This window comes from Columba livia, chromosome 2, assembly GCF_036013475.1.
Source record: "Columba livia isolate bColLiv1 breed racing homer chromosome 2, bColLiv1.pat.W.v2, whole genome shotgun sequence".
Lineage (NCBI taxonomy): Eukaryota > Metazoa > Chordata > Aves > Columbiformes > Columbidae > Columba > Columba livia.
This window is the reverse complement of record NC_088603.1, coordinates 24,521,466-24,548,010: the sequence shown is the minus strand read 5'-3', so window position 1 is coordinate 24,548,010 and position 26,545 is coordinate 24,521,466. Positions and strand designations below refer to the sequence as shown.

General features: G+C 40.8%; 2 protein-coding genes across 11 annotated transcripts; both read right to left on the bottom strand.

Annotated features, from left to right (window-relative positions):
- Positions 1 to 45: 45 nt before the first annotated feature.
- On the bottom strand, positions 46 to 13,555 carry CLDN12 (claudin 12). Of its 9 annotated transcripts, XM_065051024.1 has the most exons (6): positions 9,729 to 9,866; positions 8,918 to 9,013; positions 8,285 to 8,354; positions 6,845 to 6,911; positions 6,306 to 6,411; positions 46 to 4,038 (listed from the first exon to the last, which is right to left on the bottom strand). In XM_065051024.1, the coding sequence occupies exon 6, from the start codon at positions 4,008 to 4,010 to the stop codon at positions 3,273 to 3,275; it is 738 nt and encodes a 245-aa protein (XP_064907096.1). In that variant the 5' UTR covers positions 4,011 to 4,038; positions 6,306 to 6,411; positions 6,845 to 6,911; positions 8,285 to 8,354; positions 8,918 to 9,013; positions 9,729 to 9,866; the 3' UTR covers positions 46 to 3,272. The 9 variants fall into 9 exon arrangements, with proteins under 9 accessions (XP_064907096.1, XP_064907090.1, XP_064907091.1 ...); XM_065051018.1 differs by lacking the exon at positions 6,306 to 6,411; XM_065051019.1 differs by lacking the exons at positions 6,306 to 6,411; positions 8,285 to 8,354 and adding an exon at positions 7,988 to 8,071.
- Positions 11,669 to 25,829, bottom strand: GTPBP10 (GTP binding protein 10). Of its 2 annotated transcripts, none has more exons than XM_021290929.2 (10): positions 25,577 to 25,829; positions 24,512 to 24,705; positions 24,330 to 24,421; positions 23,094 to 23,238; positions 19,778 to 19,851; positions 18,857 to 18,909; positions 15,505 to 15,612; positions 14,633 to 14,710; positions 13,534 to 13,657; positions 11,669 to 12,772 (listed from the first exon to the last, which is right to left on the bottom strand). In XM_021290929.2, the coding sequence occupies exons 2-10, from the start codon at positions 24,649 to 24,651 to the stop codon at positions 12,552 to 12,554; spliced, it is 1,035 nt and encodes a 344-aa protein (XP_021146604.2). In that variant the 5' UTR covers positions 24,652 to 24,705; positions 25,577 to 25,829; the 3' UTR covers positions 11,669 to 12,551. The 2 variants fall into 2 exon arrangements, with proteins under 2 accessions (XP_021146604.2, XP_064907086.1); XM_065051014.1 differs by lacking the exon at positions 25,577 to 25,829 and adding an exon at positions 25,210 to 25,535.
- Positions 25,830 to 26,545: the final 716 nt, after the last annotated feature.

Below are 26,545 nucleotides of genomic sequence, written 5' to 3'. Positions count from 1 at the left end.
TAGCATTTACTGTTTTCCACTAAATTAATCAAAATAAACCGCATCTCTATGAGAAGGTTTTATTAAAAATACATATCTTGTGTTGCACATAAAAAGAACCACTGTAATTAAACACAACTTAAGAAGCTGGACAGGAATTGCTTGGAAAAAAATACAGGTTCCTGTAACCCCAAGCACCCAACCTTTAACTGCATGAGCCACAAATTAAAATCTCCCTGTGTTGAAGACCCAGAGCACCGTCCCACACACAGCAAAGTGCCAAGGCAGGAGCAGCCGGTCAGAGGCAGACATGGCAACCGCTTCACAGCAGCTGCACCTCAGCAGATACATGCAGGACACACGTATCTTCTCCCCAAATGCAGAGAGGCCTGTCCCCCCCCAGCCCTGCCGCTGGGCACGATGGTGACCTTAGCAAGACAAACGTGCTGGAGTGGCACTCAGTCCAAGTGTTACAGGTTGGCCACCTCTTCTGTAAAGGAGGAGAAATAACAACGCAGCACTTCCAGTTAATTTCACTTAGGATCCAGCAGAAACTCACATTAACAGCACTGCTGAAAGAAAGCCAGCTGTGCTTTGGTGATGCAATATGACACAGTCTCTTTGATAAAGATGACCTTAACTGAAACCTACACTGGCATCCACTAACTTTTGGATCCCCATTTTTCATAACTCAGATCCATTTCAGACTTTTGAAAAGACACAATTTAAAAAGCAACAAGTTATCAGATTAGAAGGCAGCAAATACTGATTGAAAGTCTAGTGCGTAAAAATCAAAGTCAGAATACAAAAGAGCTGTTGGAGACATCTGTTATTTAAAGCATACAGAACAAAACACTGTCTGCATTTACTCTCTGTAGAAAACATCAGTTTGCCAGGCTGCCTTTCTTGCTCTGGAGATGTTGAAGAATCAGCTCCTTTTAAAGTAATTGAGAGATGTATTCATCACCCCTTCAAAATTATCAAAATGCTTTGTAAATACAGGCTCAAAAAGCATACCAGACACCGACTGTAAACTAACATTTACTGGCCAACTCATAACTTAAGCAAGGCACAAAGAAGAAAAGACACTGGGAGTGATAAGGAAGCAAGCTGACGTGAAATTACAAACCAGCGGTCCCTTTGCTTTGACCTGACAAAGCATTTGAGGACACGGGCAGTTGAAACAGCAACTGGGTCTAAGGCTGGACAACCAGAGTAACTGTAAAGCAACGTTCAATTTTTAAGGAAAAAAAAAGCAGGCTTCATGTTCCAATCCCATACAAGTCATTATTTGATTAAAACAAAAGAGATACTTCATCTAACATCATACCTTGTAAACTGAAAAGGGTATTAAATTAATGTAACTTTGGAGACTCATCTCCTTAAGTATTCTTTGTCATCTACAGCGTTCATTCCTTAGACTGCCATTTAATCAAGCACGCCGCCTGAAAGGCCTGTCATTTTACTGACTATGCTGGGAATTTATGACAGAGATCAGCCTCCTCAGTTCACTGATGTCCTACCAGTAAAGACAAAATGATGCCTCTTACACTCTGCGTGATAACAGTATATTAACAGAACAAGATTTGCCCAGCACAGCATTTGTTCTGTTTCTAATGCATGGAGAAGGAAACAAACTGATTTTCAGGACGTCAGATGAATTTGCAGGACTGGAATTAAAGAACTCTATTTGATTTTTTTTTTTTTTCAGAAAAGCAATTTTGTTCTGGGATTAATGAAATACAAAGCTCCAGAATGCCACCAATCAAAATTAGCTTTCCTTACTGGAATGACATCCTAAACACAAGATCTCAATTTGCCAAAAATCTGAGCAAATCAAATACTTGCCTTAATTATAACACTGTTCAACTCCCTGTCATTAAACTTCCAAGTAATTTCAATGCCCACATTTAAAAGCTTTGATCCTTAGGGCTGAGCTGCTCTGCATTTTAGAAGGAAAAAAAATGTTTCAAAGACATCCCAGGTTGGGAATTTGTAATCCCTCCTCATCCTTGTAAAGCAACAAGCTGAAGCTCACAAATTATTCAAAACTTTACCTTACAGGAAATAGGAATGGAAAACTTTTTCCAGTTGTGGGGTGGAAGCGAAAGAAATAACTGGATTTTAAAATGGCTCAACTTAAAAGGTGTTGAAGAACAAGGCTGAAAAGTTTAAGTCTTAATCAGTAATTAAATAAGCTACAGCATGAAAAGTCCAACAACCACAAAGATCAACCCTGAAAAATACACAGGCTCACTTGTATATACATTTAAAAAAAAACAACAACTAGATTTAAAAAAATCTCTCCCCAGGGTTATAATCCCCTTCCTAGAGAGATGTTGTTTTAGCTTGTGTACAGCGTTCCAGAAGAATCTTTCATAGCCTTCAGAATTCATGGTTTTCTTAATCCATTTTGCAGTGAGTAACATTTCTCTCCAGAATTGAATAACACTTTTAAAGCCTACTTTAAAATCCATCTTTAAGATGGCCTTCAAATACAATATTCAAGCTGCTAAAAAGAATTTTAAAATACAAGTGGGTTTTGTTTTAATGAATAAAAAAGATGTAGTGAATTTGCTAACTTATTAAAAAAGGCTAGAAGCAAAATCCACTAAAAAGTTTCTAGCCTCTAGTAATTCACGAAGTGCTACTACAGTACAGAAGAACATTATTAGTTAAATCAGTTTTATCTCTTCTGATAGCTACTTTGAAAATAAAAGGTAATTTGCCACTAATTCTATTACACAAGTTCATAATCGGGTAGCTTTTTGTGTGTGCAATGGAAAACAAAGACCAGTGCTACAGAACTGAATTAGCCTGCCAAATATCCTTTTCAGACATCACATCTTAAAATGTGTGTCTAGATGAACAAGAAACTCAGTGAACCTCCTGCACCCAGTTCCACTGTCTGCATTTGTGTAACATGTGGGTGCAAAGGTCAACCTGTGTAGCTCCTACAACAGGATCAGAATCTAATAGCAGCTTATCAAATAGCAACCCGCTTTGATCTCACTAAGCAGAGGATGAACGGATACTATTGTTAGTGCACTGTCCCAGCATTAGCAGCAAGTTTGTCTGTAGTGAGCTCAGAGTTAAAAAAGAAAAAAGAAGCTGGTCAGGAAGTAACACAAGAGAACAGCAATGGACTTGCTGCACTCAGGTCTCCATTGCTTTGCACCTTTGGAAACTTCACCTTACAAAGGATTATGCTCAGTGCAAGGCAGCAGAGAGAATCAAGCCTGCAATTTTCACAGTTTGAATAAGCAAAACAACTTGGCTTCCAAGACTGCGTCTTAAGATGCATGTGTCACAACAGGAATGTCGATTTCTATGCCAGAGTGGCGTGAGCGTGCAGAATATGGCTGAGAGGCATAGCTGTGCATGCTGGGGACATGGGAATAGAGGGGCTGCCAAAAAGGGGAAGGGAGGCTTTTACATGCGCAGTACCACAGAAACAGGAGAACTGAAGTGAAAAACAGACCGCCAGCGCTGGCAATGGCAATAAATACAGAGATGTCAAAGCTAAAGACAGGCTCGTATTTTCTGTTAAGATAATTGTTATAAAAAATGACCCAGATGGATGGAGTGAGACAAATGGCACAAGCAAGCAGGAACAAGAGACCCGCCACGAGATGGCAGCCGGCACTGTTTACAAGGCATTTGGCCAATTTGACGTTTGGCACGGTGGATACAAAGGCTGTGTTACACATGCCAATCAGGCAGAGAAACAGAGCTGAGGCAGCAGTGAACATACTCAGTGGAAGGGCAAACTGAAGCACGCGCAAATCCAGTTGATCGACAGCAGTGTACCACTGTGGGTCATATATCACACAGTCTCTGCTCCCATCAAAGCGAGCACACTTAATCCAGAGTCCAGTGTAAACGGTTACATTCCTCTCATTCTTGTTGTACGTGTACAGTCTCATTTGCCTCCAGTTTGGGAGCAGAACTGCTGCAAGGAGTCCAGCTATGGAGGCTGTTCCGCTGAGGAAGGCCAGTACTGTTGCTGCATGTACATCCCGGCAGCCCATTCTTGCCCACGGAAGTTGTTTCCTGCAACTAAGAAGAAAAATTAAGAATTTAAAAATCAGTAGGTGCAAGTATACAGACACAGGACTGACTCCACTTGACTTGTGCCGGGTTAATAAACTTGTGTGGTAGCTGGTAGGCAGTAACTCTGGCACCTTTGTGTCTTACACACTTATGTGGATGTCACACTTCCAAGTTCATGCTTTAATGAAATCTCAGATTATTTCACAGATTGTTATGATCACTCAGCTGACAGACTGCTAAATTCACTGTGTTCAAGGTCAAAAAGGAGCATTTTAACATATGACCCTACACAGCCTTTTACCTTGTGCCACTGCATGGACTTTAACAGAGTCTGGGTGGAGAAGGTGAATCACCAAGTGCACTGGATGTAAGAAGTTCACCTACCCCTCAACTGGCAGCTCCTTCTCTATAGCCCATACATAACATAATAGGAGAGCACGTGTTCAGTCCTACCACACTGCTGCGTGAGTACAAGGGAATTGCTTAAAACCACCATCACTGGGCTGGACAAGGAACACATATCCAGGCAGTTATACACATCTTCTATAGGCCAAATTGTTGGTGAGAGCTGCAACCTAGCAGAGAAGGCTCTGTCAGGTGATTTACCAGTATTTTTTTCAAAAACAATTAACAGTTCTTCCACACTACTTCTGCCTTTCAAATACAGCACATGAACAATTCCAGAAAGCAGATGGCTTTTCAGCTTTCATATTTTCCCCTTCAGATGAAGTGTTAAAGAATACCCCTTCCTGGTCAATGTAACCACTGTCTGTGTACCCGGTGTAGCCTCTTGCCTGCAGAGATCCAGGGAAACAGCCCAATGATGGGTCTTCAAAAAAAAAAAACGAAAAAAAAAAAAAAGGAAAAAATTTTAAAAAGACTCAATTTGAGTAATCCCATCTCTGGGTGCTCAGGATACTTTAAAGAGGCCTAATACATAATAGTCACTGGATGGTGGGCAAGACATTATGTGAGATTCACCCATATTCTCTAATAGAAGAGGACAGAAGAACAAAAATTGGGTATTTTCTTTTCTTCTACATTATCAAGATACTTTAAAGAGGCCTAATACATAATAGTCACTGAGCATCCACATCCACTTGAAGCAGAACACTAAAAATTATAGTACCTAAACACGAGCAAAAACTTGGACAATTCTCAGAGCCATTAAGTCATAAACTCCTACTTAATTTTTCTCCAAATAATTATTCTGCATTGTGCTGATTTGTCTAAAGTCGCAAAACAACTCCTTAGGTACCAGAAGTTCTACCTAAAGCATATACAAATAACTGAATCTCAGAAAGGTCACAGATGTGGTTGCAACCAAAGAGAATCATCAAATCTGATCCCTTATTATCTTTCTACATCTGCAAACATCAAATGCCAAGGGAATTTTTCAGATAAGGAATTTCCATGTATACTGGAAGCAGACTACAAGCATTATCAAGCTACACAGCTAGTCACTATTTTATTGATTTATAGACAAATAAAGCCAAATTTGTTTTGTAAGAAAGCATTTTTATTTACTTTTTATGCCATCTACCCCTGAAGGACTGCAACTGTACATGGGTAGCATTTAACCGCTCATCATACTCTTTTAAAGAAGCATTGCTGAAAAGAAATAATAACAACCATAATTCTGCTAAAAATGCACCTTATTCATCAAAAAGATGGCACTGTATTTTTGCTAAGAATAGCTGAGCGTGGGCAAGCTGCTGTTCTCATGGCAGTAACCTTTTCAGATAGCGGGTCATTAACAGGATACCTCCAGGTAGGGGGGACCTAAGACTTATTTCCATCATAATTGATTTAATATTATGCTTAACCTCATCTTCAGTAAGGTCAACGCAACCAACTTTCAAGGAAACAGAACTATGACAAATGAGTTTGAGGGGTAAATCTAATATAGCATCAAATTTTGTTCTCCTTAAGCTTGATAGTTCTGCTCTCCCATGAAGGGCTTGTCTTTGCCTGGATAAAACTTGCATGCAGGCAGGGCAGACTGAGAGAGCAGCTGCAATAAGCACAAGCGTGACTGTTTTCAGAAACCATTGTTTCTGCAAATTCATCTGCAATAGTAGATGGCGAAAATTTGGGCACAGTTAACACATGGTGGGCAAGGAGTTACATGAGCTTCACCCATATTTTCTAATACAAGAGGACAGAAGAACAAAAATGGGGTATTTTCTTCTACATTATCAAAATATAATTACGGCAAGTACTACACAGGCATGACTCAGGGCAGCATGCGAAAATTTGTATTTTTCCATTACCTCTTCTGTACCAGTTACATGGAGAGAAGACTTTAGTCTCTAGTTGATCCTACAATTGTCAGGTGTGTTCAGGCCACCCTGCATACCTTGATTTTGCTGGCCATTCCTGGAAGATGCACCAAGGGTAGGGTTTTTTTATTACTGTTGATTTTTTTTTAGGTTGCTTAGTTGGTTTGGAGTTGTTTTGGGGTTTTTTTTGTTGTTGTTGTTATTTGGTTTTTGGAGATGTTTTGTGTTGGTTTTCCTCCCCATTTTTAAAATAAAAAAAAAAAGAAAAAAACAAAATGAGTCCTCAGTGCTTCTCTTAAGGTAGGAAGGGAAAGACATTGAAAACAGCTCATTTTCCCATTAGGGGGTACCAAGGAAAATGGAATCGGTAGGTAAGTTATCCATGATCCCCCCCCCATCAGGTGAAAGTCATCCCATCTTGCAAATACTGCTAGCCTTATAGCCATAATTATAGCTTCAGTTACAAATCCCTGATGAAGACAGTAACAAAACAGATGTTGTCTTAATTAAGAAGGATTCAGTGTACTCACCGGTGGTGTGTTCAAATCAAGAGAAACTTTGGCAACTGTTAGAAGCAGGAAAAAGGTGTTACTGGATCTAGGAAACAGAACAAGGTGAGAGTCAACATCACATTTGTTTCATGCAATTTCAGCAACAGTGTTCACATTGTAATTCAGAAATGAGGAATCTCAGATATGTCTCCATCAAGCAAACTCCAACGCCTTTCTACAATTTTCTCTTATTTAAAAAAGCAAAACTCAAACTACTTTTCTTCTTCTCCCAGAGCATGTTCTCTGCTAATCATCTGTCTTCACACAACAAGTCAGAAGGGTGCAAAAAACTCCCTTTCTTATGGGTGTTCCAAGATACAGAGATGTTCACATCCTGAATTTTATGTTTCTAGCAAAAAAATCCATATAAAGTAATATAAAATTATTATTTCAGGTGTTAGGTTTCAGGCTGCACTTGAATAGCAGGGAGGAAGGGGTGCAATATTTTTTTTAATGTCAGAGAACAAAACACTGACTCTGAACTGTTTATAAACTTGTGGTTCTCTATTCCTTCCTGGCTCCTACACAAAGGTTTGAAGGAAAAGGGAGAAAGGCAGGAAGTACTGCTGATGCCTTTTCAATGGCTGTCCAGCTTCTCCAGAGGAAGAGAAAGGATCCTCTCATGGATTCTCCTTACACTTACATTTGGGATCCACACCAGAGAGTCCAAGAGCAGCTCTGCAGGTCATACTAGGAAAATCACTTTTTTACTGGACAGTGTCAGGCCTACAAGCATGTCACCATGTGACTTTAAGAGCTACAATCTAAAGGTGAGTTTGCTGTACTAACATGTATGAGGACACAGAGTTTATTCAAAATAACCTACATCAAAACCTGCATCATAACATCCGTATCTGTGTAGTCTTCTGGGATGCAACATCAATGAAATTCTTTTATCAAACCATCTAGGCAAGAGAGTGACCTTACAGAACACACTCATACAATCCAAATTTCTCACTAAACGAGAAAGTGGATTTCAAAGTCTGTAGTCCTCCAATATGAATGCAATTGCATATAAAACACAGAAATGCAGACACAAGTCAAATGAAGCATCCAACTTCTACGGCTATGTTAATCAACCAAAGCTGCTCTGAGTAAACGAAGCAGTTTGGGCAAACTAACAATGTGTGGTTGTAGAGGTCAGCATCAACACATTCAGTTGCATTCGGAGGAGAAATATAAACTTAGAAGAAGAAGAGTTTGGATCTAAAAAAAAAAAAAAAGTATTACTGCACAGTTCAGAGCAGCTGCTTTTATTCACCAACACTTCTGAGCAATTTTCAAGCTTTCTGTGCATTTACCAGCAACTGAAGCCAAGATAATCATACAGATTTCCCTCTGCAGGTTCACACCCCTAAACACGAGCCAGAGCTCAGTAACAACCATAATTAAGTAGAAAATTACTATTAGCAAACAAACCTGTCAGAAAGGGAGCTGTGTCCAGCCCAAGTGTCACTCCCATTAAACAATGAAAACCTGTGACCACCAGCTGTTGTAATAAACAGATGCAGGGCAGGTATGAAATATTTGACAATATCCAACTCAGAAAAGCCTCATTTTCTGCAGATATTGAGGTTTTTTTTTCTCTTCCTTTAGCTGTTTAGTCCATATGACTTTATTTTGCTGTCTCTAGTGGTGTTGAATAACTAGGGACCTCAGCCACTTCTGAACCAGCTGTCCAAGGGAAGAAAGCACACTTCGGCCAGCACAGGTGAAACTTTCTCTTGTCTTAGATTCTAGACTTAAGCTTCTTACACCCCAAGCATTTTACAGCTGTAATACTCAGTGCTCTTATATCTGATCCACAAAAGTTACCAGTCCTAATAATACTATATAATACCATAATAATATACTATATACTAAAATACTATAGTAGTAGTAGTAATAATAATAATAAGTATTATTATTATTATTATTATTCAGGGACAGATTTCACCACAGCTCCTATTTTAAAGATCCACATTACTGTAATAAGACATTCTTGCTAAAGCTGGTAAATCATGAACTGCCTATAAACTAAAAAAACGAAGCCAATTTTAAAAAGGTATTTACTAGAGAAACAGCTCAGCGATGAGCAAAGCCATCTCTGTTCCCTCGCGTGGCCTTGAGAAGATCAGAGCCTGAGAAGCACCTCTGTTCTCCAGAGCCCTGCAGGAGGGAGGTCACAACAAACACAACCTATGAACAAATGCATCATCAAACTATCCACAACAGTATTACCAGTTTTAAAAAGTATTACGAGTTGTAAAGAACTGACCACCAGCAAGAGGAGTAACTGATACAGAATCAGTGCCACCAAGTCAATTTTTTTGTTAGAAAAAAATCAATCACACAGCTTCAATTTTACAGAACTCCTATTAAAATTTGATTACAGACATAAAGGATTAGAATTAACATTCCTAGAAAATACATTTGGAGCTTCGAGAAAAACTTGCAGCACGGGTAATTCTATTTTACCAACCGATCTGGAACAAAACCGATGTCGTATGGCCGAGGCCGAAGTGGAGAACACAAAAAACCACACACACACACACACACAAACACATCCCCCCACCCCCGCTCCCCCCGAGGTGCCCGGCAGCTGCCGAGCGGGTCCCCGCCACTCGATACCCACCGGTGGGGAGCGAACTCCCAGCCCATGCACACCAGACCGGCCGCGCTGCGGAGCCAGACTTGCCCGGGAGAAACGGCAAGGGCCGCAGAAACCACCCTCCACTCCCCGGCCAAACGGCGGCGGGCGCCCCCGCGCACAGCCCCCTCGGCGGCAGAGTGCCGGGCCCGCAGCCCCTCAGCAGCGCCAGGCGGCCGCGGGGCAGCTCCCGCCGGAGCCGCATCCGCTCCCACACCAACCGCCCGCTCTCACCGCTCCCTGTCCCGTCAGACCGCCGGGGCGCACCCCCCAGGCCCCATCGCCGCCGCCTGCTCCTCTGGGCCGCGGGAGGCGCGGGGGGTTGTGGGACCGCAGCCCCGCGCCGCCGCACTGCCCGCAGCCACACCCCGCCCGCACTACAACTCCCAGCACGCCCCGCAAGGCGGAGCTCCGTGGAGGCTCCCGGGGCGGCCTGCACGCCCGGTTGAGACTGTCGTTACCGACCGCGGTCCGCACGCAGCCCCGCGGCTGGAAAAAACGGTGCTTTATAAGACGTTCCTCAAATACACCAGTACGGTTAGAGGCGCCGGCACCGTTACTCTCACCAGCACTTCACAGAGTCACAGAATCTCAGGGATTGGAAGGGACCTCGAAAGATCAACCAGTCCAATCCCCCTGCTGGAGCAGGAACACCTAGACGAGGTTACACAGGAATGTGTGGAGGTGGGTTTTCAATGTCTCCAGAGAAGACTCCATAACCTCCCTGGGCAGCCTGTTCCAGTGCTCTGTCACCCTCACTGACAAGAAGTTTGTTCTCAAATTTCAGTGGAACCTCCTGTGTTCCAGTATGTACCCATTGCCCCTTGTCCTACCATTGGTTGTCACCAAGAAGAGCCTGGCTCCATCCTTTACATATTTATAAACATTAATGAGGTCACCCCTCAGTCTCCTCCAAGCTAAAGAGACCCAGCCTCCCCCAGCCTTTCCTCATAAGGGAGATGTTCCACTCCCTTCACCATCTTCCTTGCCCTGTGCTGGACTCTCTCCAGCAGTTCCCGGTCCTTCTTGAACTGAGGGGCCCAGAACTGGACACAATATTCCAGATGTGGTCTCACCAGGGCAGAAAAGAGGGGAAGGAGAACCTCTCTCAATGTACTAACCACCCTCCTTCTAATACACCCCAGGATGCCATTGGCCTTCCTGGCCACAAGGGCACAGTGCTGGCTCATGGTCATCCTGATGTCCACCAGCACCCCCAGGTCCCTTTCCCCTACACTGCTCTCTAACAGGTCATTCCCCAACCTATACTGGAACCTGGGGTTGTTCCCACCCAGATGCAAGACTCTACACTTGCCTTTGTTATATTTCATTAAATTTTTCCCCGCCCAACTCTCCAGCCTGTCCAGGTCCCACTGGATGGCAGCACAGCCTTCTGGCGTGTCAGCCACTCCTCCCTGCTTGGTGTCATCAGCAAACTTGCTGACAGTGCACTCTATTCCCTCATCCAAGTCACTGACGAATATATTGAACTGGGGTTTGGTCTTACCAAAGCCATTTATTGGGAGAGCATTGGGTATCTGCCTGGGGGTTACCACTTAATGGTATTAAGTGCCTAGTTTTGCCTTTTTTTTAATTTTCCTCTTCCTTCCCTCACCTATTAAGCCTGAACGCACAAGTTACCTTGCATTTTCTCACTGTATTCTTCCCAGTCCTGGGGCATGAGCAGCTGTATGGGCACTTTGCTGCCAGCCTGGGTCAGCTCCAACAGAAGTGCAAAGGGAACTAGTCCTGCAAGCTACAGCTCTCGACTGGCTCCATGTTGCACTTAATCGTTACCCATTCAGCACTGAAGCTCATAGAACACTTCATACACAACTGAAATAAAGCCAAGCTGGCTCCTGCTTCAAACATTTTCCCCCTCATTTATATATGAGATTAAGACTGGTGTTCAAGAACTGCAGCAAAAAAATGGTTTTTTTGACTATGAAATAAATGGCATATCAAAAATTGCTGACAGCCCATATTTAGCTTTCACAAAACCATGTTAGTCCCAAACACAATAAAAATACAGAAAAAAATCAGAATGAGAACCGATACTAAGGATAAAAGAACTGGATTATGAGAAATCATACCTTTCTTCCCAGTGACTGCTTTAAGAAAATTTAGAGAAGCAGGGCTGGACAAGTATACTTACAAAACAAAACCAGACCAAGTTGAGAAGCCTCTGTTGTATTCAGTCTTATTTTGATTTGCAAAATAGTTTAGAAGTAGAAAACACCCTGTACAATAAAGGATTTACTTTTTTTTTTTTTTTAATTAAAATATAAGTGTGCCTACTTGCAATACAAAAACTGGAACACTAACTATTCCCAAAAATGTATAGCTCTGTTGAAAAGCAGTCATGATTTTCTTCACCAAAAAGTAATGTATACCCAGAACTCTGTAAGAGTGGTATCCCAAATTAAGTTTGGGAATTGGGAATCAGGATTTATATGACCAAGGGAAATACAGTAAACACCAGCAAGTATGAAAAAAACACCCCAACGTTACACATCAGCCTTGCTTTTTCGTGCTCCTACAAGCCACTTCCTTGTGGCCATTTATTTGTGTTTTCCTTTAAATCTTTAAAAATAACTGAACCCTCACAATCTGATACCTGTCAAAGTAGCAAAACTGGTTCACCTTAGAAGCACTAGACCCTGGAAAACTGCTCCATCAGAAATCTCCCTTGCTGTTTCCAATGCCTGTGGAAGAAGATGCAGAGTGGTTGAACTTGCTCCTTTGCTACCTGTGCAGGTTATATTCTTTCCACTCTTCTCATCTGGCAGAAAAATACTCCAGGGATGACCAGTTGTTAAGCTGTGCTTTGAGCTGCACATACTTTGGTCTTTACTCTGTTGAGTCAGTAGCCAACATAAATCAAAAAACCTTCTCTTTTCTCCACTTTGCTACCCAAGTGCCAAAAGAAACTGAGACAACGGAGGGAGCAGAGAACTGGGCAGTGTTGGTGAAGAAAAACTGAATGGAAGGTTTGCATAGCAACGGGTTCATGTGCATGCTAAAAATTTTGAAATGTGTTGGATCCAGCCAAGAACACTATCTTCTGTTAATCTGTTGTTCTTCTGAAGTCTGTAAAAGCAGTAGTTTCTTTTTCCGATATTCTTCATTCTCCTGCTCTGCTTCCTCATCTATGGATTTTCTTATACATGCTTTTAGTTTCTCAATTCCTTCTCCAGTATATGTAGATATAGGAATTATATCTTTGAATTCAAGTATATTTGCATGACTCATTTCTTCCTGTAGTAAGTGTAGGAAGTCTGAAAATCATACTGATAGAGTTAGTACAATCCCCAAATACTGTATCAGTAGAAAGCCAACAGAATCCCATTACATTTAGAAAACAGACTTTAATAAATTACAGTAATAAACATAACTGCAATTAATATAGAAGTATTATTTGCTTAATTAATTTTAAAAAGAATAGCTAAATTCTTAGAAGACAAGCACTAACATAGCAGCTATACTATATTTACACACTGATGAGAAGATTCTATACCCTTTCTTTAAGATGATTACAGAGAAATCCCAAGTTGTAGGATATGAGAGATGGACATTTTAACCCTTCATGGTTCTTACACACTCCAGGAAATAGAAAGACATTCACCCTAATATAACAGAAAAATGGAAGTAAACCTACATGGGCATGTCCAGAATTTTCATGTGCTTTGGCCAAAGTCACATGATAAATTGTATATACATCAGTGTCTGTAAGGGTGCCTTCAGTGGAGGTTACTGTTATCCCAGATACCTAGACTGGAAACATACTCTCCCATATTACAGTTTGGAAGGATCTTCTAGCATATCTCTATTTTATCAAAATACTCACCTAACAATAAAGCCAGCAGTACAAATGCATATAGACAAAGCTCCAAATGCATCAAGTGCTTTTTAAATATATGTTTAAATAACAAATTTAATACCTCACTTCAGTTTCATCCAACTCCTTTTCAAGGCAGAGTTACCATGATGAAATCTTATTACTACTTCTGTCAAAGGTAATTGTTGAAAGTTAATTTACCTTGAGGATTCTGTAGCTGTTTCATAAGTTCATTCAAGTTATCCTTTGCACAGGGTAAATCCATTTTATTAATGGCAAGAAGTGCTGGTTTTGTTAGAAGCTCCTCTTTGTATAGCTCCAATTCCTTAAATGACAAGTATATTTGTCTTAGTAAGTATACATAGTTTAACAAGCGCTACTTCAATTTTACATCTCCTCTCTTGTTTCTTTAATTGCCTAAAGTCTTTCATGCCTACGCAGCTGTGAGACTGACTCAGGTGCTCAAGGCTAATGTATGAAAGCAGCCTAACACAAGAAAATAATGTTAAGTGATTCAGTGATTTTTTTGCTCAAACACACATATTTCAGGCAAACTGGCTGGCCAATTCTGAAACTGCCTCCTTCAAAAAGAATGACAGATTTGGTTTTGTTTTTCTGATATCCACAAACACAACATCAATTTCAGAAAAAGCTCAGATCTATGAAACATGTAAGAAAATTACTTGGACAGTTTTCCGATTCTTAAGCATTTTAATGGTTAATATCAAGAAATAAAAACACAACCATGAATAAGCTAAAAATAAATAGCAATAGCTGAAATTCAGAAGATACATTGTCTTAAGTCATATACCTAGAGAGAAAACAGCTGCTAAACTTGAAATTACGTAAGATCTATTATTTTAATCAGAAGCAATGGTAAGAGATGGAAACACTGAATATCTGAAAAACTGAGGTCTGATGTCTCATGTCCATTATTCCATGCAGTAAGGGCATGAAGGCAGGCATTTAACTATACCCATGTATTTCTACTTCCTAAAATACTACCAGATTGGGGAATTCAAAATGATGTGGCTTTTCACATTTACTTGGCTCCAAGACACATCCTGTATGCTGCTGAGATTAATGAAGGAGCAGTTATGCCCAATATACAATAGAGGAGATTCATCTGGACACTTAAAAATAATGATTTCATCATTTTAGGGAATCCTAAGCTTGTTAACTGGCCTTACATTATAAATCCAGAAGACACACTAATATTTGAGAGTTCTTGATCAAAACTCAGCCTCTTTCTTGGCTCCACACATAACTACAACTGTCAATTAGGAAGATGAGAACTTACCTTTGTTAGAAGCAATATAGTTTCAAAGGCTGTTCTGAACAGAGTTTTAGTAGACAGCTGAAACCCAGAAATATCAACCTGAAAAAGTTACACAAGAACAAGCTTTGTGGTATTAAATTGTTACAGTATCATGGTACTCTCCATCAACTACTTTGCAGTACAATGCCCACATACATACTCTCATTCCTGGGCAAATAACAGAAGGCAACTACTAATAAATATACACTAAAGTGACACTGTAGACATTGCAAACACAAACTGTTTGATTCTGACACAGTGTTTCTCAAAGGTCTGATTTTTAAACCTCTCTTTTAAGGGCATCTTACAGAAAAAAGGGAGAGGGAGGAGAGGGAGGAGAGGGAGGAGAGGGAGGAGAGGGAGGAGAGGGAGGAGAGGGAGGAGAGGGAGGAGAGGGAGGAGAGGGAGGAGAGGGAGGAGAGGGAGGAGAGGGAGGAGAGGGAGGAGAGGGAGGAGAGGGAGGAGAGGGAGGAGAGGGAGGAGAGGGAGGAGAGGGAGGAGAGGGAGGAGAGGGAGGAGAGGGAGGAGAGGGAGGAGAGGGAGGAGAGGGAGGAGAGGGAGGAGAGGGAGGAGAGGGAGGAGAGGGAGGAGAGGGAGGAGAGGAAAATCACCTCATGCTTTTGGAACACTTGACTGCTCTAAATTAATTGGCAAGTTTTAATGATAAATTCTATTCAAGGATTTATCATCAGTTGTTTGAGTGTTCCATTCTAAAACACTATTACAGCTACATTTATCATAAAACATGCAAATTACAAATGATTTCCTAAATTCCAACTACACTGCAATTAAGATGCGTTTGATTTACTGCACTGCCTTTGACTTCAGTAAGCTGTAAATTTTATTTAACTTACAACTAAGAGAAGCTGTTTGGTTCTTTCTACATGTTTGAGAAATTTGTGGCCCATCCCTTTGTTTGCATGTGCACCTTCAATCAGTCCTGGGAGATCAGCTACTGAAATCTAGGAAAATAAACATTTCAAACAAACTTATTTCCAATAAGCAAAAATGGTGATTTTAAACTATCGACACATTATCATTTAATATATATTAAAAAAAAAGACCCAGACAGACGAATGTCAGGAATATCTGTTTTGAGACACTCATTTTACAACTATATGTATATCCTGGAATTGCATGGGGGATCAGTTCTCCAGCGGTATGCATTTGCTGTTTCAACACATTCAGAATCTATCAGCAGAAGAAGATTTAAACAAAATGCTACTTTTACACAGACATTGTGCTGCCCATGTTCCCCTGTCTATTTATTTATGGCTGTCTGCAAAGTAGAAAATAGAGGGTAATAATACCTCTGCAGAGATCTTGCAAAATTCGCCTATTACCTCAGAATAAAACAGACTCTGAAAGGCAAGAAGATTAGGCCATCACATTTATACAGAATTCAAATTGTCACTGGAAAAGAAAATGAAGTCTGTTCCTTGTGGCTACAGAGGATCATTATTCCAAATGGAAACCCACTTAATATTGTTCCCCTGAGCGTGAGAAGCTCCAAGAATTTGTCTTCTGCTCTTCAACTGAAATGAGATTTTGATTAATACTTCAGCTTCGAACCAGAGCCCAGCAAAGACTGCTACAATGGACAAGAATCTTGTCATTTTTCTCTGCTGGTTAAGAGAGTTGTACACTGTTGTAAAGGAGAACTGAGACAGACCAAAAAAGAGCAGAATACTAAAACCCCCAAGTATCTACTCAGTAACTCACAGAAAGCTAAGACAGATAGTGAAGCAAAGAAGAGCAAAAGTAGGGTCTTCAAATCTATCAAATACCCATTTAGACAGCAACTGGATTCAATTAAACAATGCCCAAAGCCAGCAAAAGCCAGCAAATTTCCAGCGCACTACCTATTGCAGAAGGAGGCTTTCTGCTATGAGTTACACTCCCACTCACATGTTACACTAATTTTTAACCATTAGCATCTCCTAAACATTTGAAGCCTTTCTTCAGAATTTTCCTTCTACAGAGACATGAGATACAGCTGGATAAACCACAGACTTGTAACTAGAAACAGGGACAGAATAACAGGAGCGTTAGAAAAGAAACATCCACATCCTGGTGTGATGTGTTAGGGTGCTGTAGTACCAGCATCATCACCTTTTCCTCAACATCAGCTCTCTTTCAAAATATATATTTTTATGTAGCTCATGAACAAACTCATACTCTCTCAAAATGGCACTTGGTTCAGATATTCTGGTAGAAAATGTAAGTGCTTCTGCTGGTTTGCATAATCTGGTACTAAGACCTGAACCCAGACCCATACTCAGATCCTCTGCTTTTCTACCTTTTCCAAGTAGTAATGACAGACAGCACCAGGTAACTTGCATGTACTTTTCTTCTTTAGAATGTACTAATACAAATAAGCAAATTACTAACTCTTTCCTTAAAATTTCAACATTCTGCCAGTTAAAAGATTTAATGAGCCATTTCCCTAAAAGATTTAATGAGCCATTTCCCCTTTGGTGATACAGGACAGTCACCTCAATTACTGCTCTTAATTGCTTACATTGTTTTGTTTTCAGCAGTTGCAATACTGAGAGCTGAAGTACTACTTCTTACTCACAACTCTTCCCTGTGATTAGAATCACTAGTTCCCTTGATTTTAGAAAAGACATAGTTACTACAAAGCACCCAACACTAATATAAAAACCATGAACTGCGAGAAACAGCCAAAAATAAGGGTCATATGACACGAAACAGACTGAACAAAAGGAAGCCAGGAGTGCACATAGTTCTCCTGCTGGAGCAAGATACACCAGGAAGAGCAGGAAAGGTCTCGATCCATGGCTGGTAGCTTTTTTTTTTTTTTTTTGACTATAGACAATCCTGTTACTTGCAGCTCAGCTTTCTGGGATGTTACCATAAACTAGCAGATAAAATGATTACACAAAAAATTTCCCTTAGATGTGTGCATCCCTACAGGGAACCTGACAAACTACACTTATTTCCTTTAATACAGTTTTGTTAAAGGTTGTTAAATCAAGGTTTCAAGCAGCAGCTACCAAATCCCCCTACAATTATTGCTTCTGAATGTGAAAAGAAGATTTTCTGTCTGTTCACACCTGAAAGATGCTTTTCTGGTTATCTCATCTGAAACCCTTTTATGCATTTGCCTTTTATCTTGGAAGTGATGAGTCCAGTACTGCATGTATCATACACTTCACAAACAAAATAAAAGCACATCAAAGAAGATCCAAGCTTGAAGAATCAAAATGTTTGCTGTAACCTTACAGGAACTCAGGGTCCAAAATCTATTAGGAAGACTCTCATTTACTGTTGGTTCCCCCCCCAGTGGATATTGTAGAAAGGATTCCAGGCACCACAAAATTACCTGACAACTTAGTCTGAAGAAGCTGGGTGGAATCAGATTCACAAAAATTCAGGTGGTAGGGCAGTATCTCCACCAGACCTCCAGAGCTACAGCCTACCACAAAGGGAACTGGACCCAGGTACCGCACCTCTCAGGTAGGGCACTGTCCTTGCTGTTCAGGCAATCCCTATCACTTCATACTATATTACTTTTCATTAAAAACAAACAAACACAAAATGCAAGAACCAAACTATGAAAGGAAGTTTGAGCAGCCAACCTGGAAAGCCAGAACAGTAAGTTATGATAACTGGGTTATATTCACTGAATTCCCTGTCATTCACTACTGCAGATCTGGAGCTATTGGACAAATTTGCCCCTGTATAAAATCCATTCTGAAAACTACTCATTCCAGACCTCTCTGTATAGTCAACTTGCAGAAAATTTGCCTCTTAGACATAAAAATAATAGATTAGTCTCTGAAACAAAGATATTTTTTAAAGTCCTACACTTAACAGGAGTATACTAGGACACAGCAATCTCAATTCCACACAGGAGCTCACACCTCTAAGATTATAAAGTAGGATTAGAACCAGAGAACAAAGACAATGGAAAATGAGAAGCCATTTATTCAAGTGACTTGAAATGAGCTCAATGTCATATTACTGCATTTGGCTATAATGCTCTCTTATTACTTTATAAAAATAGTTCTGTCTCCACAACTTTAATTAAGTCCATGTAACTGCATTTTATATACATACATTATAGATACACATATGAAAAAACACACAAATTTCCTTCTTCTTTCTGAAATTATGTTAAGCAGTATAACTAGCCATTATATACAACTCCAACAAACAACCAGAATGAACTTTCATACCAACCTGCTTGTAATCTGCATACATGATCTTTCCTAGTTCAGGCTGTATCGTTGTAACTACAACACAGAAAAAAACGAGCGGAAGAAAACAAAACTGTATTTAACGTTTTAAAATATGTTAATGATACCAAACATTCAAATGTTGCAGGACTTTCCACTTCATATTTAAATTAAACAAATGTTCAGTAGCAGAAAAAAAATAAGGCAAATGCAATGTTAAGAATTATTGGAAAATAAATAAAGAAAAAAACAAGAGAGAACAAAATTAGAACACTCAAAACCGAACTGTGTGCAGTTCTGTTCCCATCATCCCAAAAAAGGAATAGAGGAGACTGAGAAGTCTCAGACACAAAAAGGATTATCCAGACTATGCAAAAAAGGCTGTAGAGAATCAAGAGTGGTGCAAGGTCAGCAGGAATTACTAGTACTTGTACTCTTGCATTTTAATTAAAGCATGATCAGATGGCTAATGCTAATTTACTGAAAGAAAACTACTAAAAATGGCATTTTTCAGTGGACAGGTTCAAAACTATAATCTTTCTTTGTTGCAAGAACAGGTGGTAGCCATTTCCAAAGCATAATGATATTCAACTTGATGGTGCATATTCAGTAGACTGAGGATATTGCACACATGCAGAGTCTCAGATGGGCTCAAATGGGCTGAGACTAAATTAAATGCCAAATAGACCCTGCGGATTGAAGCACTATGAGGGTGTACACGTGAAAAACTGAGGTGGTTAAAGGAACATTTAAACAGCAAGTTCTCTCTTTGAAGTACTTCTTAAAATTAAAATTATGTGCAACATATTTAGCAGGTAACACGTTTATCTCCTGTTCTTTATTATAAACCTGTAAACCAAGTCAACGAAAGGACTTCTTGTTCTCATGAAATATTACTGTTCTAAAAATGAGAGTATGAACTTACATGGATAATTTGCAATCTCGGGTTTGGCATGAGAAATCTTGCTTAACAAGGATGATTTTCCTGCATTTGGAAACCTAGAAGGAAAGTTGGATTTTATATGAATAAACACAAGTGATTCCTGTATATTTTATTACCAAATTGCCCTATATTGCCTTAGTCAAACTCAGCGCTACCATCTAATTTCTGCAGACCCGTTTACTCAGACTTTAAAATTAAAAAACAAAACAACAGCAACCAAAAAAACAACAAACACAAACAAACAAGCAAAAACAAACAAACAAAAAAACCTCAAAGTCATTATGATTAATCAAACTGGAATAATTTTTCTAAATCCAACAATGCTTCCCAAGGATGCATGGAAGAGAGGTATGTAAATACACTTGTAATAGATTTAAGGGAAATCTTTCAAAGTCACTTGGACAGAAACAGAGCATAAGCATCCAGGTCTACTTGAATTCAGTCTTCACATGCTACAGTTGGTTTTGTAAATTACATTTACATTCTAAACACCTGTCATGCAAATACATCTATCAGTGGGATTTACAGTCTTTTGGTATACAAATCATGGTTAATGGAACATTCTACTATTTCAGTACAAATTATATCTATGCTATAGTTTACCTGATATAGCAAAGCATATGTAAACACTCTATGTGCAGATATATACACTTGAGGGGAAGAATGAAAGAGACTTTGTGTATATAGACACACATGCACAGGTTGTGTATGTTTTTAAGGTTGAAGCTGTATGGTGGATCCTGAAATTAGGACTAGTCTGCTTTGTTACCAAGTAAACCAAAAAGAATATCAGTGAAGCCCTAGGAGCTGGTCTGTGCAGACTTGACTGTTGTAAACTTTTCCCTTCCCAGGGGATAGCTACAACTGCACACTGCAACAAAAAGTTCCTTAAAGGATTTGGTAGTTTTTACAAAAAGCTTCTTCACAGAATATATCTACCCATTGAAAGGAAACCTAATTTAAAACTGAAACTATAAAACATGCATATTTTAAAGATTAATCTGAGCTGTAAAAGAAACAATAGCCTTGATCCATGTTGAAGTTGAAGCTAACGCTGACATCAGAGGAGAGGCTATAGTCCTTATTTACAGCACCTGCTCCATATGGAAGACCACACCAGTCTAGCGTTCCAGTCAAATTCACAGACAGTTGTTCAGCACAATGTTTCAGTGCAACAATGATCAAAGAAAACTGTGCCTACTGATAACAAAAAGATGGTAAAAAGACTCCTTAACACTGTTTTGAAAATGTTAAAAAGCAGGCACTTTCATTGCAGTGCGCTGGATGCTCGGAGGATAGTTCCTCTAATCAAGAGTATGCATGACTGGCACTTCTTGGTATTTATTACACATACCAATTACATATTCATTGGTTTCTACTGCTTAGTTCATGCATTAAACATAAGCTATTTACATAATCACATCCTTTGCCAGCAGTCCATCTTTGGTATTCGAGGGTCTTCACTGGGGGTCTCTTGTGGCCCCAGTGGTCTCTGCAGCCTGGTGCCCCCCCAGTGTCAGCTTCTCGACCTCATTTCTTGAGCATGTGTGTTGTCATTTTGTGCTATTACACAGCGAAAGTCACATAGCTCTTTCTTCATTTAGTGGAACATTCTGCTTTCCGAGCTTGCAAACCAAGGACATCCCGCTTTGCCTCATGTCCAGTCTCTATAGAGCTATTGTTTCTCTATTAGGTTTCTGTTACATTAGGTCTAGTCTTGTCACATTAGGCCTAGGGGTTTCTAAAAGACTTTCATTCCTCTTACCACTATGGGCAACTGAACATTGGTTCCAAGATACAAAGGCAGGCATTACACAGAAAACCATATACTCCTATACATGCAGAATCACGACCTGCTAGTAGGGACAACTAGTAAGAACACGAGCTAATGAAAAACAAGACTAGTATTACATTGAGGGCCTTTATAAGGGGATTGTATACAGGTCTTGCTTGAAAAATAAAGAGACATAATGACTCTTGTTAAAAACAGGAAAACCATTGAAGGTAGTTTTAATGCACTCTGATGTTGAAAGGTGCCTTAAAGACATTCCAGAAGGTTACTCTGGTCAGCTCCTCACACGAATATTTTGTTTCCACTGAGGTACAATATGCTCTTTGAAGTTTAAATTGCAACCTACACTACACATTACAACCTGTACCCAAACCTGATGTGCCTTTCTCAAGTCTGTATGTTTTTTACCTGATCTAATAGCCAACCACTTGCAAATCTACTGAAGTAAAAATAGCAAACACAAAGAGATCAAAGTACAACCACAAACTATCAGAGGCTGATTCAGACTCTTAACAAGAAAATAATATGCTCCTCTAATTAATAATGATTTTTAAAAAAATCATTTTAAAGGGAAAGCCTCAGCCAAAATGCAGGATTAAAGCAACAACGGTGTCATAAAACTCCTGTATTTTCACAGTCTAAAACAAGAACAATATTCCTATCATGTAATTAATGAAGACTACTTGAAAATTACATAACTTTAGACAAATCTGATACTAACAGAACTATTTTTAACAAGCAAAACAGAAAACAATGCTATCTTCAAGTTTCCTTTCTTTATGATACATAACAATCATACTGTTTCCACCTCAAACCCCTTGTCATTTTACGTTTCCTATGTTTTTTATTTATAAGGACCACAGGGCAGAAGGAGAGAGGTAGTAGATGCTGAGCAGACCAAGACTTTTACAACTGTAGTTTGTTGAAAGCTTCTCCAAATAAAGATATATTTATCTGCATTGTCATAAAGCAGCAACATTGAAAAGCACCACAGCAAAAGAAATGCAAGTCCTGCTGTTCCAGTTTGTAATTTATTACTTCCTTGCAACGTTCCAAGCTGTTTATTTGGAAGAGTGGGCTATAAGTAGCCTTTGAAACTCTCTTTACGACTACTACTGAAAGGGTCTACTTGCGCCAGCACCATAAAGCCAAAGATGAAATATGGATAGTGTCCTTGGCTCTGTTATGCACCTTCTGCTTACTTCATAAATATTACCTAATAGTATTTTGATAATCACTACAATTGCTAAATTCAATGATATGAATAATTATATACTACCCTGATTCACGAAACCCTTCACCCACAAAAGCATAAGCAATACTTTCAAAACTTTAAAATAATTTTAATAGGTTTAAACTCTACCTGATCTGCAAACTGCAAGTAATATAAGTGGAAATGCAAATGTACAGTATTGCTCATCCTCCAAACTCTCAAATTTCTTTGAAATCTCATTTGAAAATGACTACTTTGTTTCCTAATGTCAGTTCTCAAACTACAGTACTTACCCAACTAAGCCAACATCTGCTATAAGTTTCAAATCGAGACGAACAATTCGGCTCTGACCTTTGCAAGGCAAGAAGTTTGTGGCCAAAGAGCCTCCAAGACCTCCACGAGCTGCTAAGAATCTCTCTCCTGCTGCATTAAGCTCTCCTGAAAAATAAATTCACTAGTAAAAAAAAGCACAATCCCCTGCAGTAGTTCAGTTGTGAGTTTCCACTTAAATCCATCTTCCATTAAAAGATAATTTTCCGTATGCTTTCTTGGAAGACCTGTGCACTCAGGGTCATGGTAATTTTATTTCTTTGGAAACAAATGAGAGAAAAAACACCCCAGTATTCCCCTTTGTCATATAGTCACTTCAAGAAAACTGCTAAGTACAGGCAGGCAAAGTATGGCCAAGATGGTAGATCTGAAGCCTCCAATACTTTAATTAAAGAATGCAGGGAAAAATCTGCATTGATAGAGATATGGCTATAGCAAACTCTTCAGATGTTACATTCTTTTTTTCATGAAGATACAGGTTATAGTAGGTTATAGGGTTAGAATGTCAGAATAATTTAAAAAAATAAAAATGCAACATTTGAGTACATAGTTTAAGGACACCTTTAGACACTGACATGCCTACATCATAAAAAGTTCTTACCATATATCCATTTTTGTTAAACATTCAAATTGGAATAATTTGTGAATTTAGTGTGAACTCTGAACAGTATGAAAAGCAAAAACTCTGAGAAACTGCAAAGGAACCACTGAGAGCTATTCCAAGGGCACTGTATTGAAGATCTTCCTGGTTACTAGCAAGTACCACTCTTTAAAAAAAGAGTGAAAAATTGATAAGTATTTTAGATAACCTGAAATGCTGACACTCAGCAAGGACCTCTGCCTTTTAAGCAATGTCATAATTCAGTGGAGTTACAGGGACACTTACCTGAATTTATGGACACATAATTATGTACAGTCACTAACGATTCTGTAGAGGATCAGTATGGCTTCCAGCCTTCAACAGTAGTTTCTGCTGCATATAGTGATACAAACTACTACTAACTTCTGGAAGGGGTCTTGCTTTTCCAAAAATGTCTACAGTGAATTTTTTGTCAACTCTTCATCCAAACAAAGGAAAACACACATATTTTGCAACACACGTAACCTTCAAATATCCTAGTGTTAGAAGCGTGCTAGATGGTATCAATAAATATGACAGTATCTACCAGATAGATTAAAAAAAAATTGGAAGCTCTTACCAATTTGCTTGCCATCATCGTCAAGAACTGAAATTCCCCAAGGCACATGAACTTCACAATCTTTTCCTTTTTCACCTTTTAGTGCTCTAACACTGGGAGAAATTAAGCCAGGCTTAGTCATTTAAGCTGATGTTTTGCTTCTGGAAGAGGTATGTAAGAACTTTCATCAAACAGACCCTTACCTGCTGTTGGCTCCTGTTCCAGCGACGAATCGCTTCTTGGGATACCTGTCCCTTATGCTCCTCAAGGTAGCTCTTTCTTGGGCGACGAGCCAGACATCACCACCTCTGCCTCCTTCCCCGCCTAGCCGAGGATAACCCATTCCACCAGTTCCTCCTCTCACATAGAGCCGTAAATTGTCTAGAAAGTTGCCATACTAACAAAACAAGTAGTTTCATATCAGTATTACATTCTGTTTATATTTCTTTTTGTTCGTTGTTACAAACAACGTGGCTAAAACTGCTCAGATAGAGCTTTTCTCTGTTGGCAACAATGAACGTTCAGAAAAGTCACGTAACCCTCTGAGATGTTTTTTTTTTAACAAATATTCGACGTTTCCTCCCCGGCAGTGATACCTCAGGCCCGCCCGGCCCGCAGAGCCCCAGGCAGTGGGACGGGCCGCGGCTCTGCCCCTGCGCCGGGCCCCGGCGCCCACGGACACGCGTGCGGTGCCTCACAGCGCCCTGCTCGGCACCGGCGGGCTCCTGCCTCCGAGTGCAGGCGGAGAAACGTGCGGGGCTCGGCGAGCCGCGGGGCAGCCCGGGGGAAGGGAGAGAGACCCGCCAGCCCGCCCCAGAGAGGCCGCGGGAGCGGGACCGCAGCTCCGCCAGCCCTTCTCGCCGCCGCAGCCCCACCGCCCCTCGGGCTCGGGAGCACCGACCTTCCGCAGCGCCGCCCCGCCGCACCGCACCATGCTGGGAGCTGGGAGCCGTGGGCCGCGGCCCGCGCCCGACCGGCGGCGGCCTGACAGGAGGGGCGGGAGCAGCGGCCTGGAGGCGCGAGGGGGCGGGCCCGGGCCCGGGGCCCAGGGGCTGTGTGGGGAGGACAGGGCAAGAGGGCGTCAGCGCCCAGGCCCCAGTTGTCTGACTGCCGGTCGGGGGAGCGCGGAGGCGAAGCGAACAACCACCCCAGTTCCCGTGCTGCCGGCGGCCGCCATGGCAGCCGCGCCGGGCGAGGTGGAACTGTGTTCCACGTAACTGCGCATGTGCGGCCGTTCCCACCCGCGCCGGGCTGAGGTGGCCGCTCACCGGCTCTCGCTGCAGTCTGGTGGAGCTGGTGTTCCCAGGCCGCCAGCCCAGCAAGGGACACGCCTGGCCAGCTGCTCGTCGCTGCAGTCTTTCCCGTCCCTAAGCGTCCCAAGCCGAGAGGCGCTGGGACAGGGCAGGGACGCCTGAGGGGAGAGCAGGGGCCCGGCTGCCGGGGGGTTCGGGCGAGATGTGTCCCTGGAGCTGCGTGCCCGTCGGACACGGCTGCTGCTGCCCTGCACATGGGTTGGACCCTTCAGAGCCCGTTGGTCACGTTGCTGATGTGCTGTCCCTCGAGAAACCGGGACCTGACTTGTCAGCGAGGCGAATTTTCAGGATAAGGATGAGCGTGTTGAAAGTACACGGCTCTAACAATGCTTACAGGGCTTTGCTTTTCTTAAATGGTTACAGATGAGAAATTAGTTTGTAAATCGTGACATCAGCAAGGTCAGAGGGGTAAAATTGGTGAAAAAATGCCCCCAAATAAGTTCTTCCACTAGTCTTTATTTAGTAGATATTTTCTGACAGTATGAACGTATTTTCAGTGGTGTGGGTTTTGTGGGTTTTTGTGTGTGTGGTTTTTGTCCGTTTAAAGCACAAATTCTCATGAAAAAGTAAATATTACTCTATTCCTTCTTACATCCTTTACACAAGGTCATGCATTCGCAGTTGGGGTTGTTAGCTACCTGAGGAGAATCATTCCCATTTCCAGTAATTTAATACTAAAAATAAGTTCAGCAATGGACTTTTTTATTTGTTACATGATAATCTAGAAAACATATGCCATATATGTGCTAAGTGGCCCAACAGAACATTCAAGCAGTATCCAGGATGTATCACAACATGTGAGTGTTGTCCAGTGTCATTTTAATGATGTAAATTTGGTTTTGTTAGTTGTTTGTTTCATTTCTCAGTTGCGTAATGACCTAGGGCACCATATTTGGAAACTAGATTTACAAAACAGGTGCAAGA

What these genes read in the sequence shown, in the direction of transcription:
- CLDN12 (XM_065051021.1), bottom strand. Translation starts at nt 4,010, where the DNA reads ATGGGCTGCCGGGATGTACATGCAGCAACAGTACTGGCCTTCCTCAGC.
- GTPBP10 (XM_065051014.1), bottom strand. Translation starts at nt 25,242, where the DNA reads ATGGTGCGGTGCGGCGGGGCGGCGCTGCGGAAG. An exon ending in CCAAACAGCTTCTCTTAGTT is followed by an intron (nt 14,711 to 15,504) that starts GTAAGTTAAATA and finishes TAACTTTTTCAG; the next exon opens with GTTGATATTTCTGGGTTTCA. An exon ending in ACAGCTACAGAATCCTCAAG is followed by an intron (nt 12,773 to 13,533) that starts GTAAATTAACTT and finishes TATGATTTTCAG; the next exon opens with ACTTCCTACACTTACTACAG.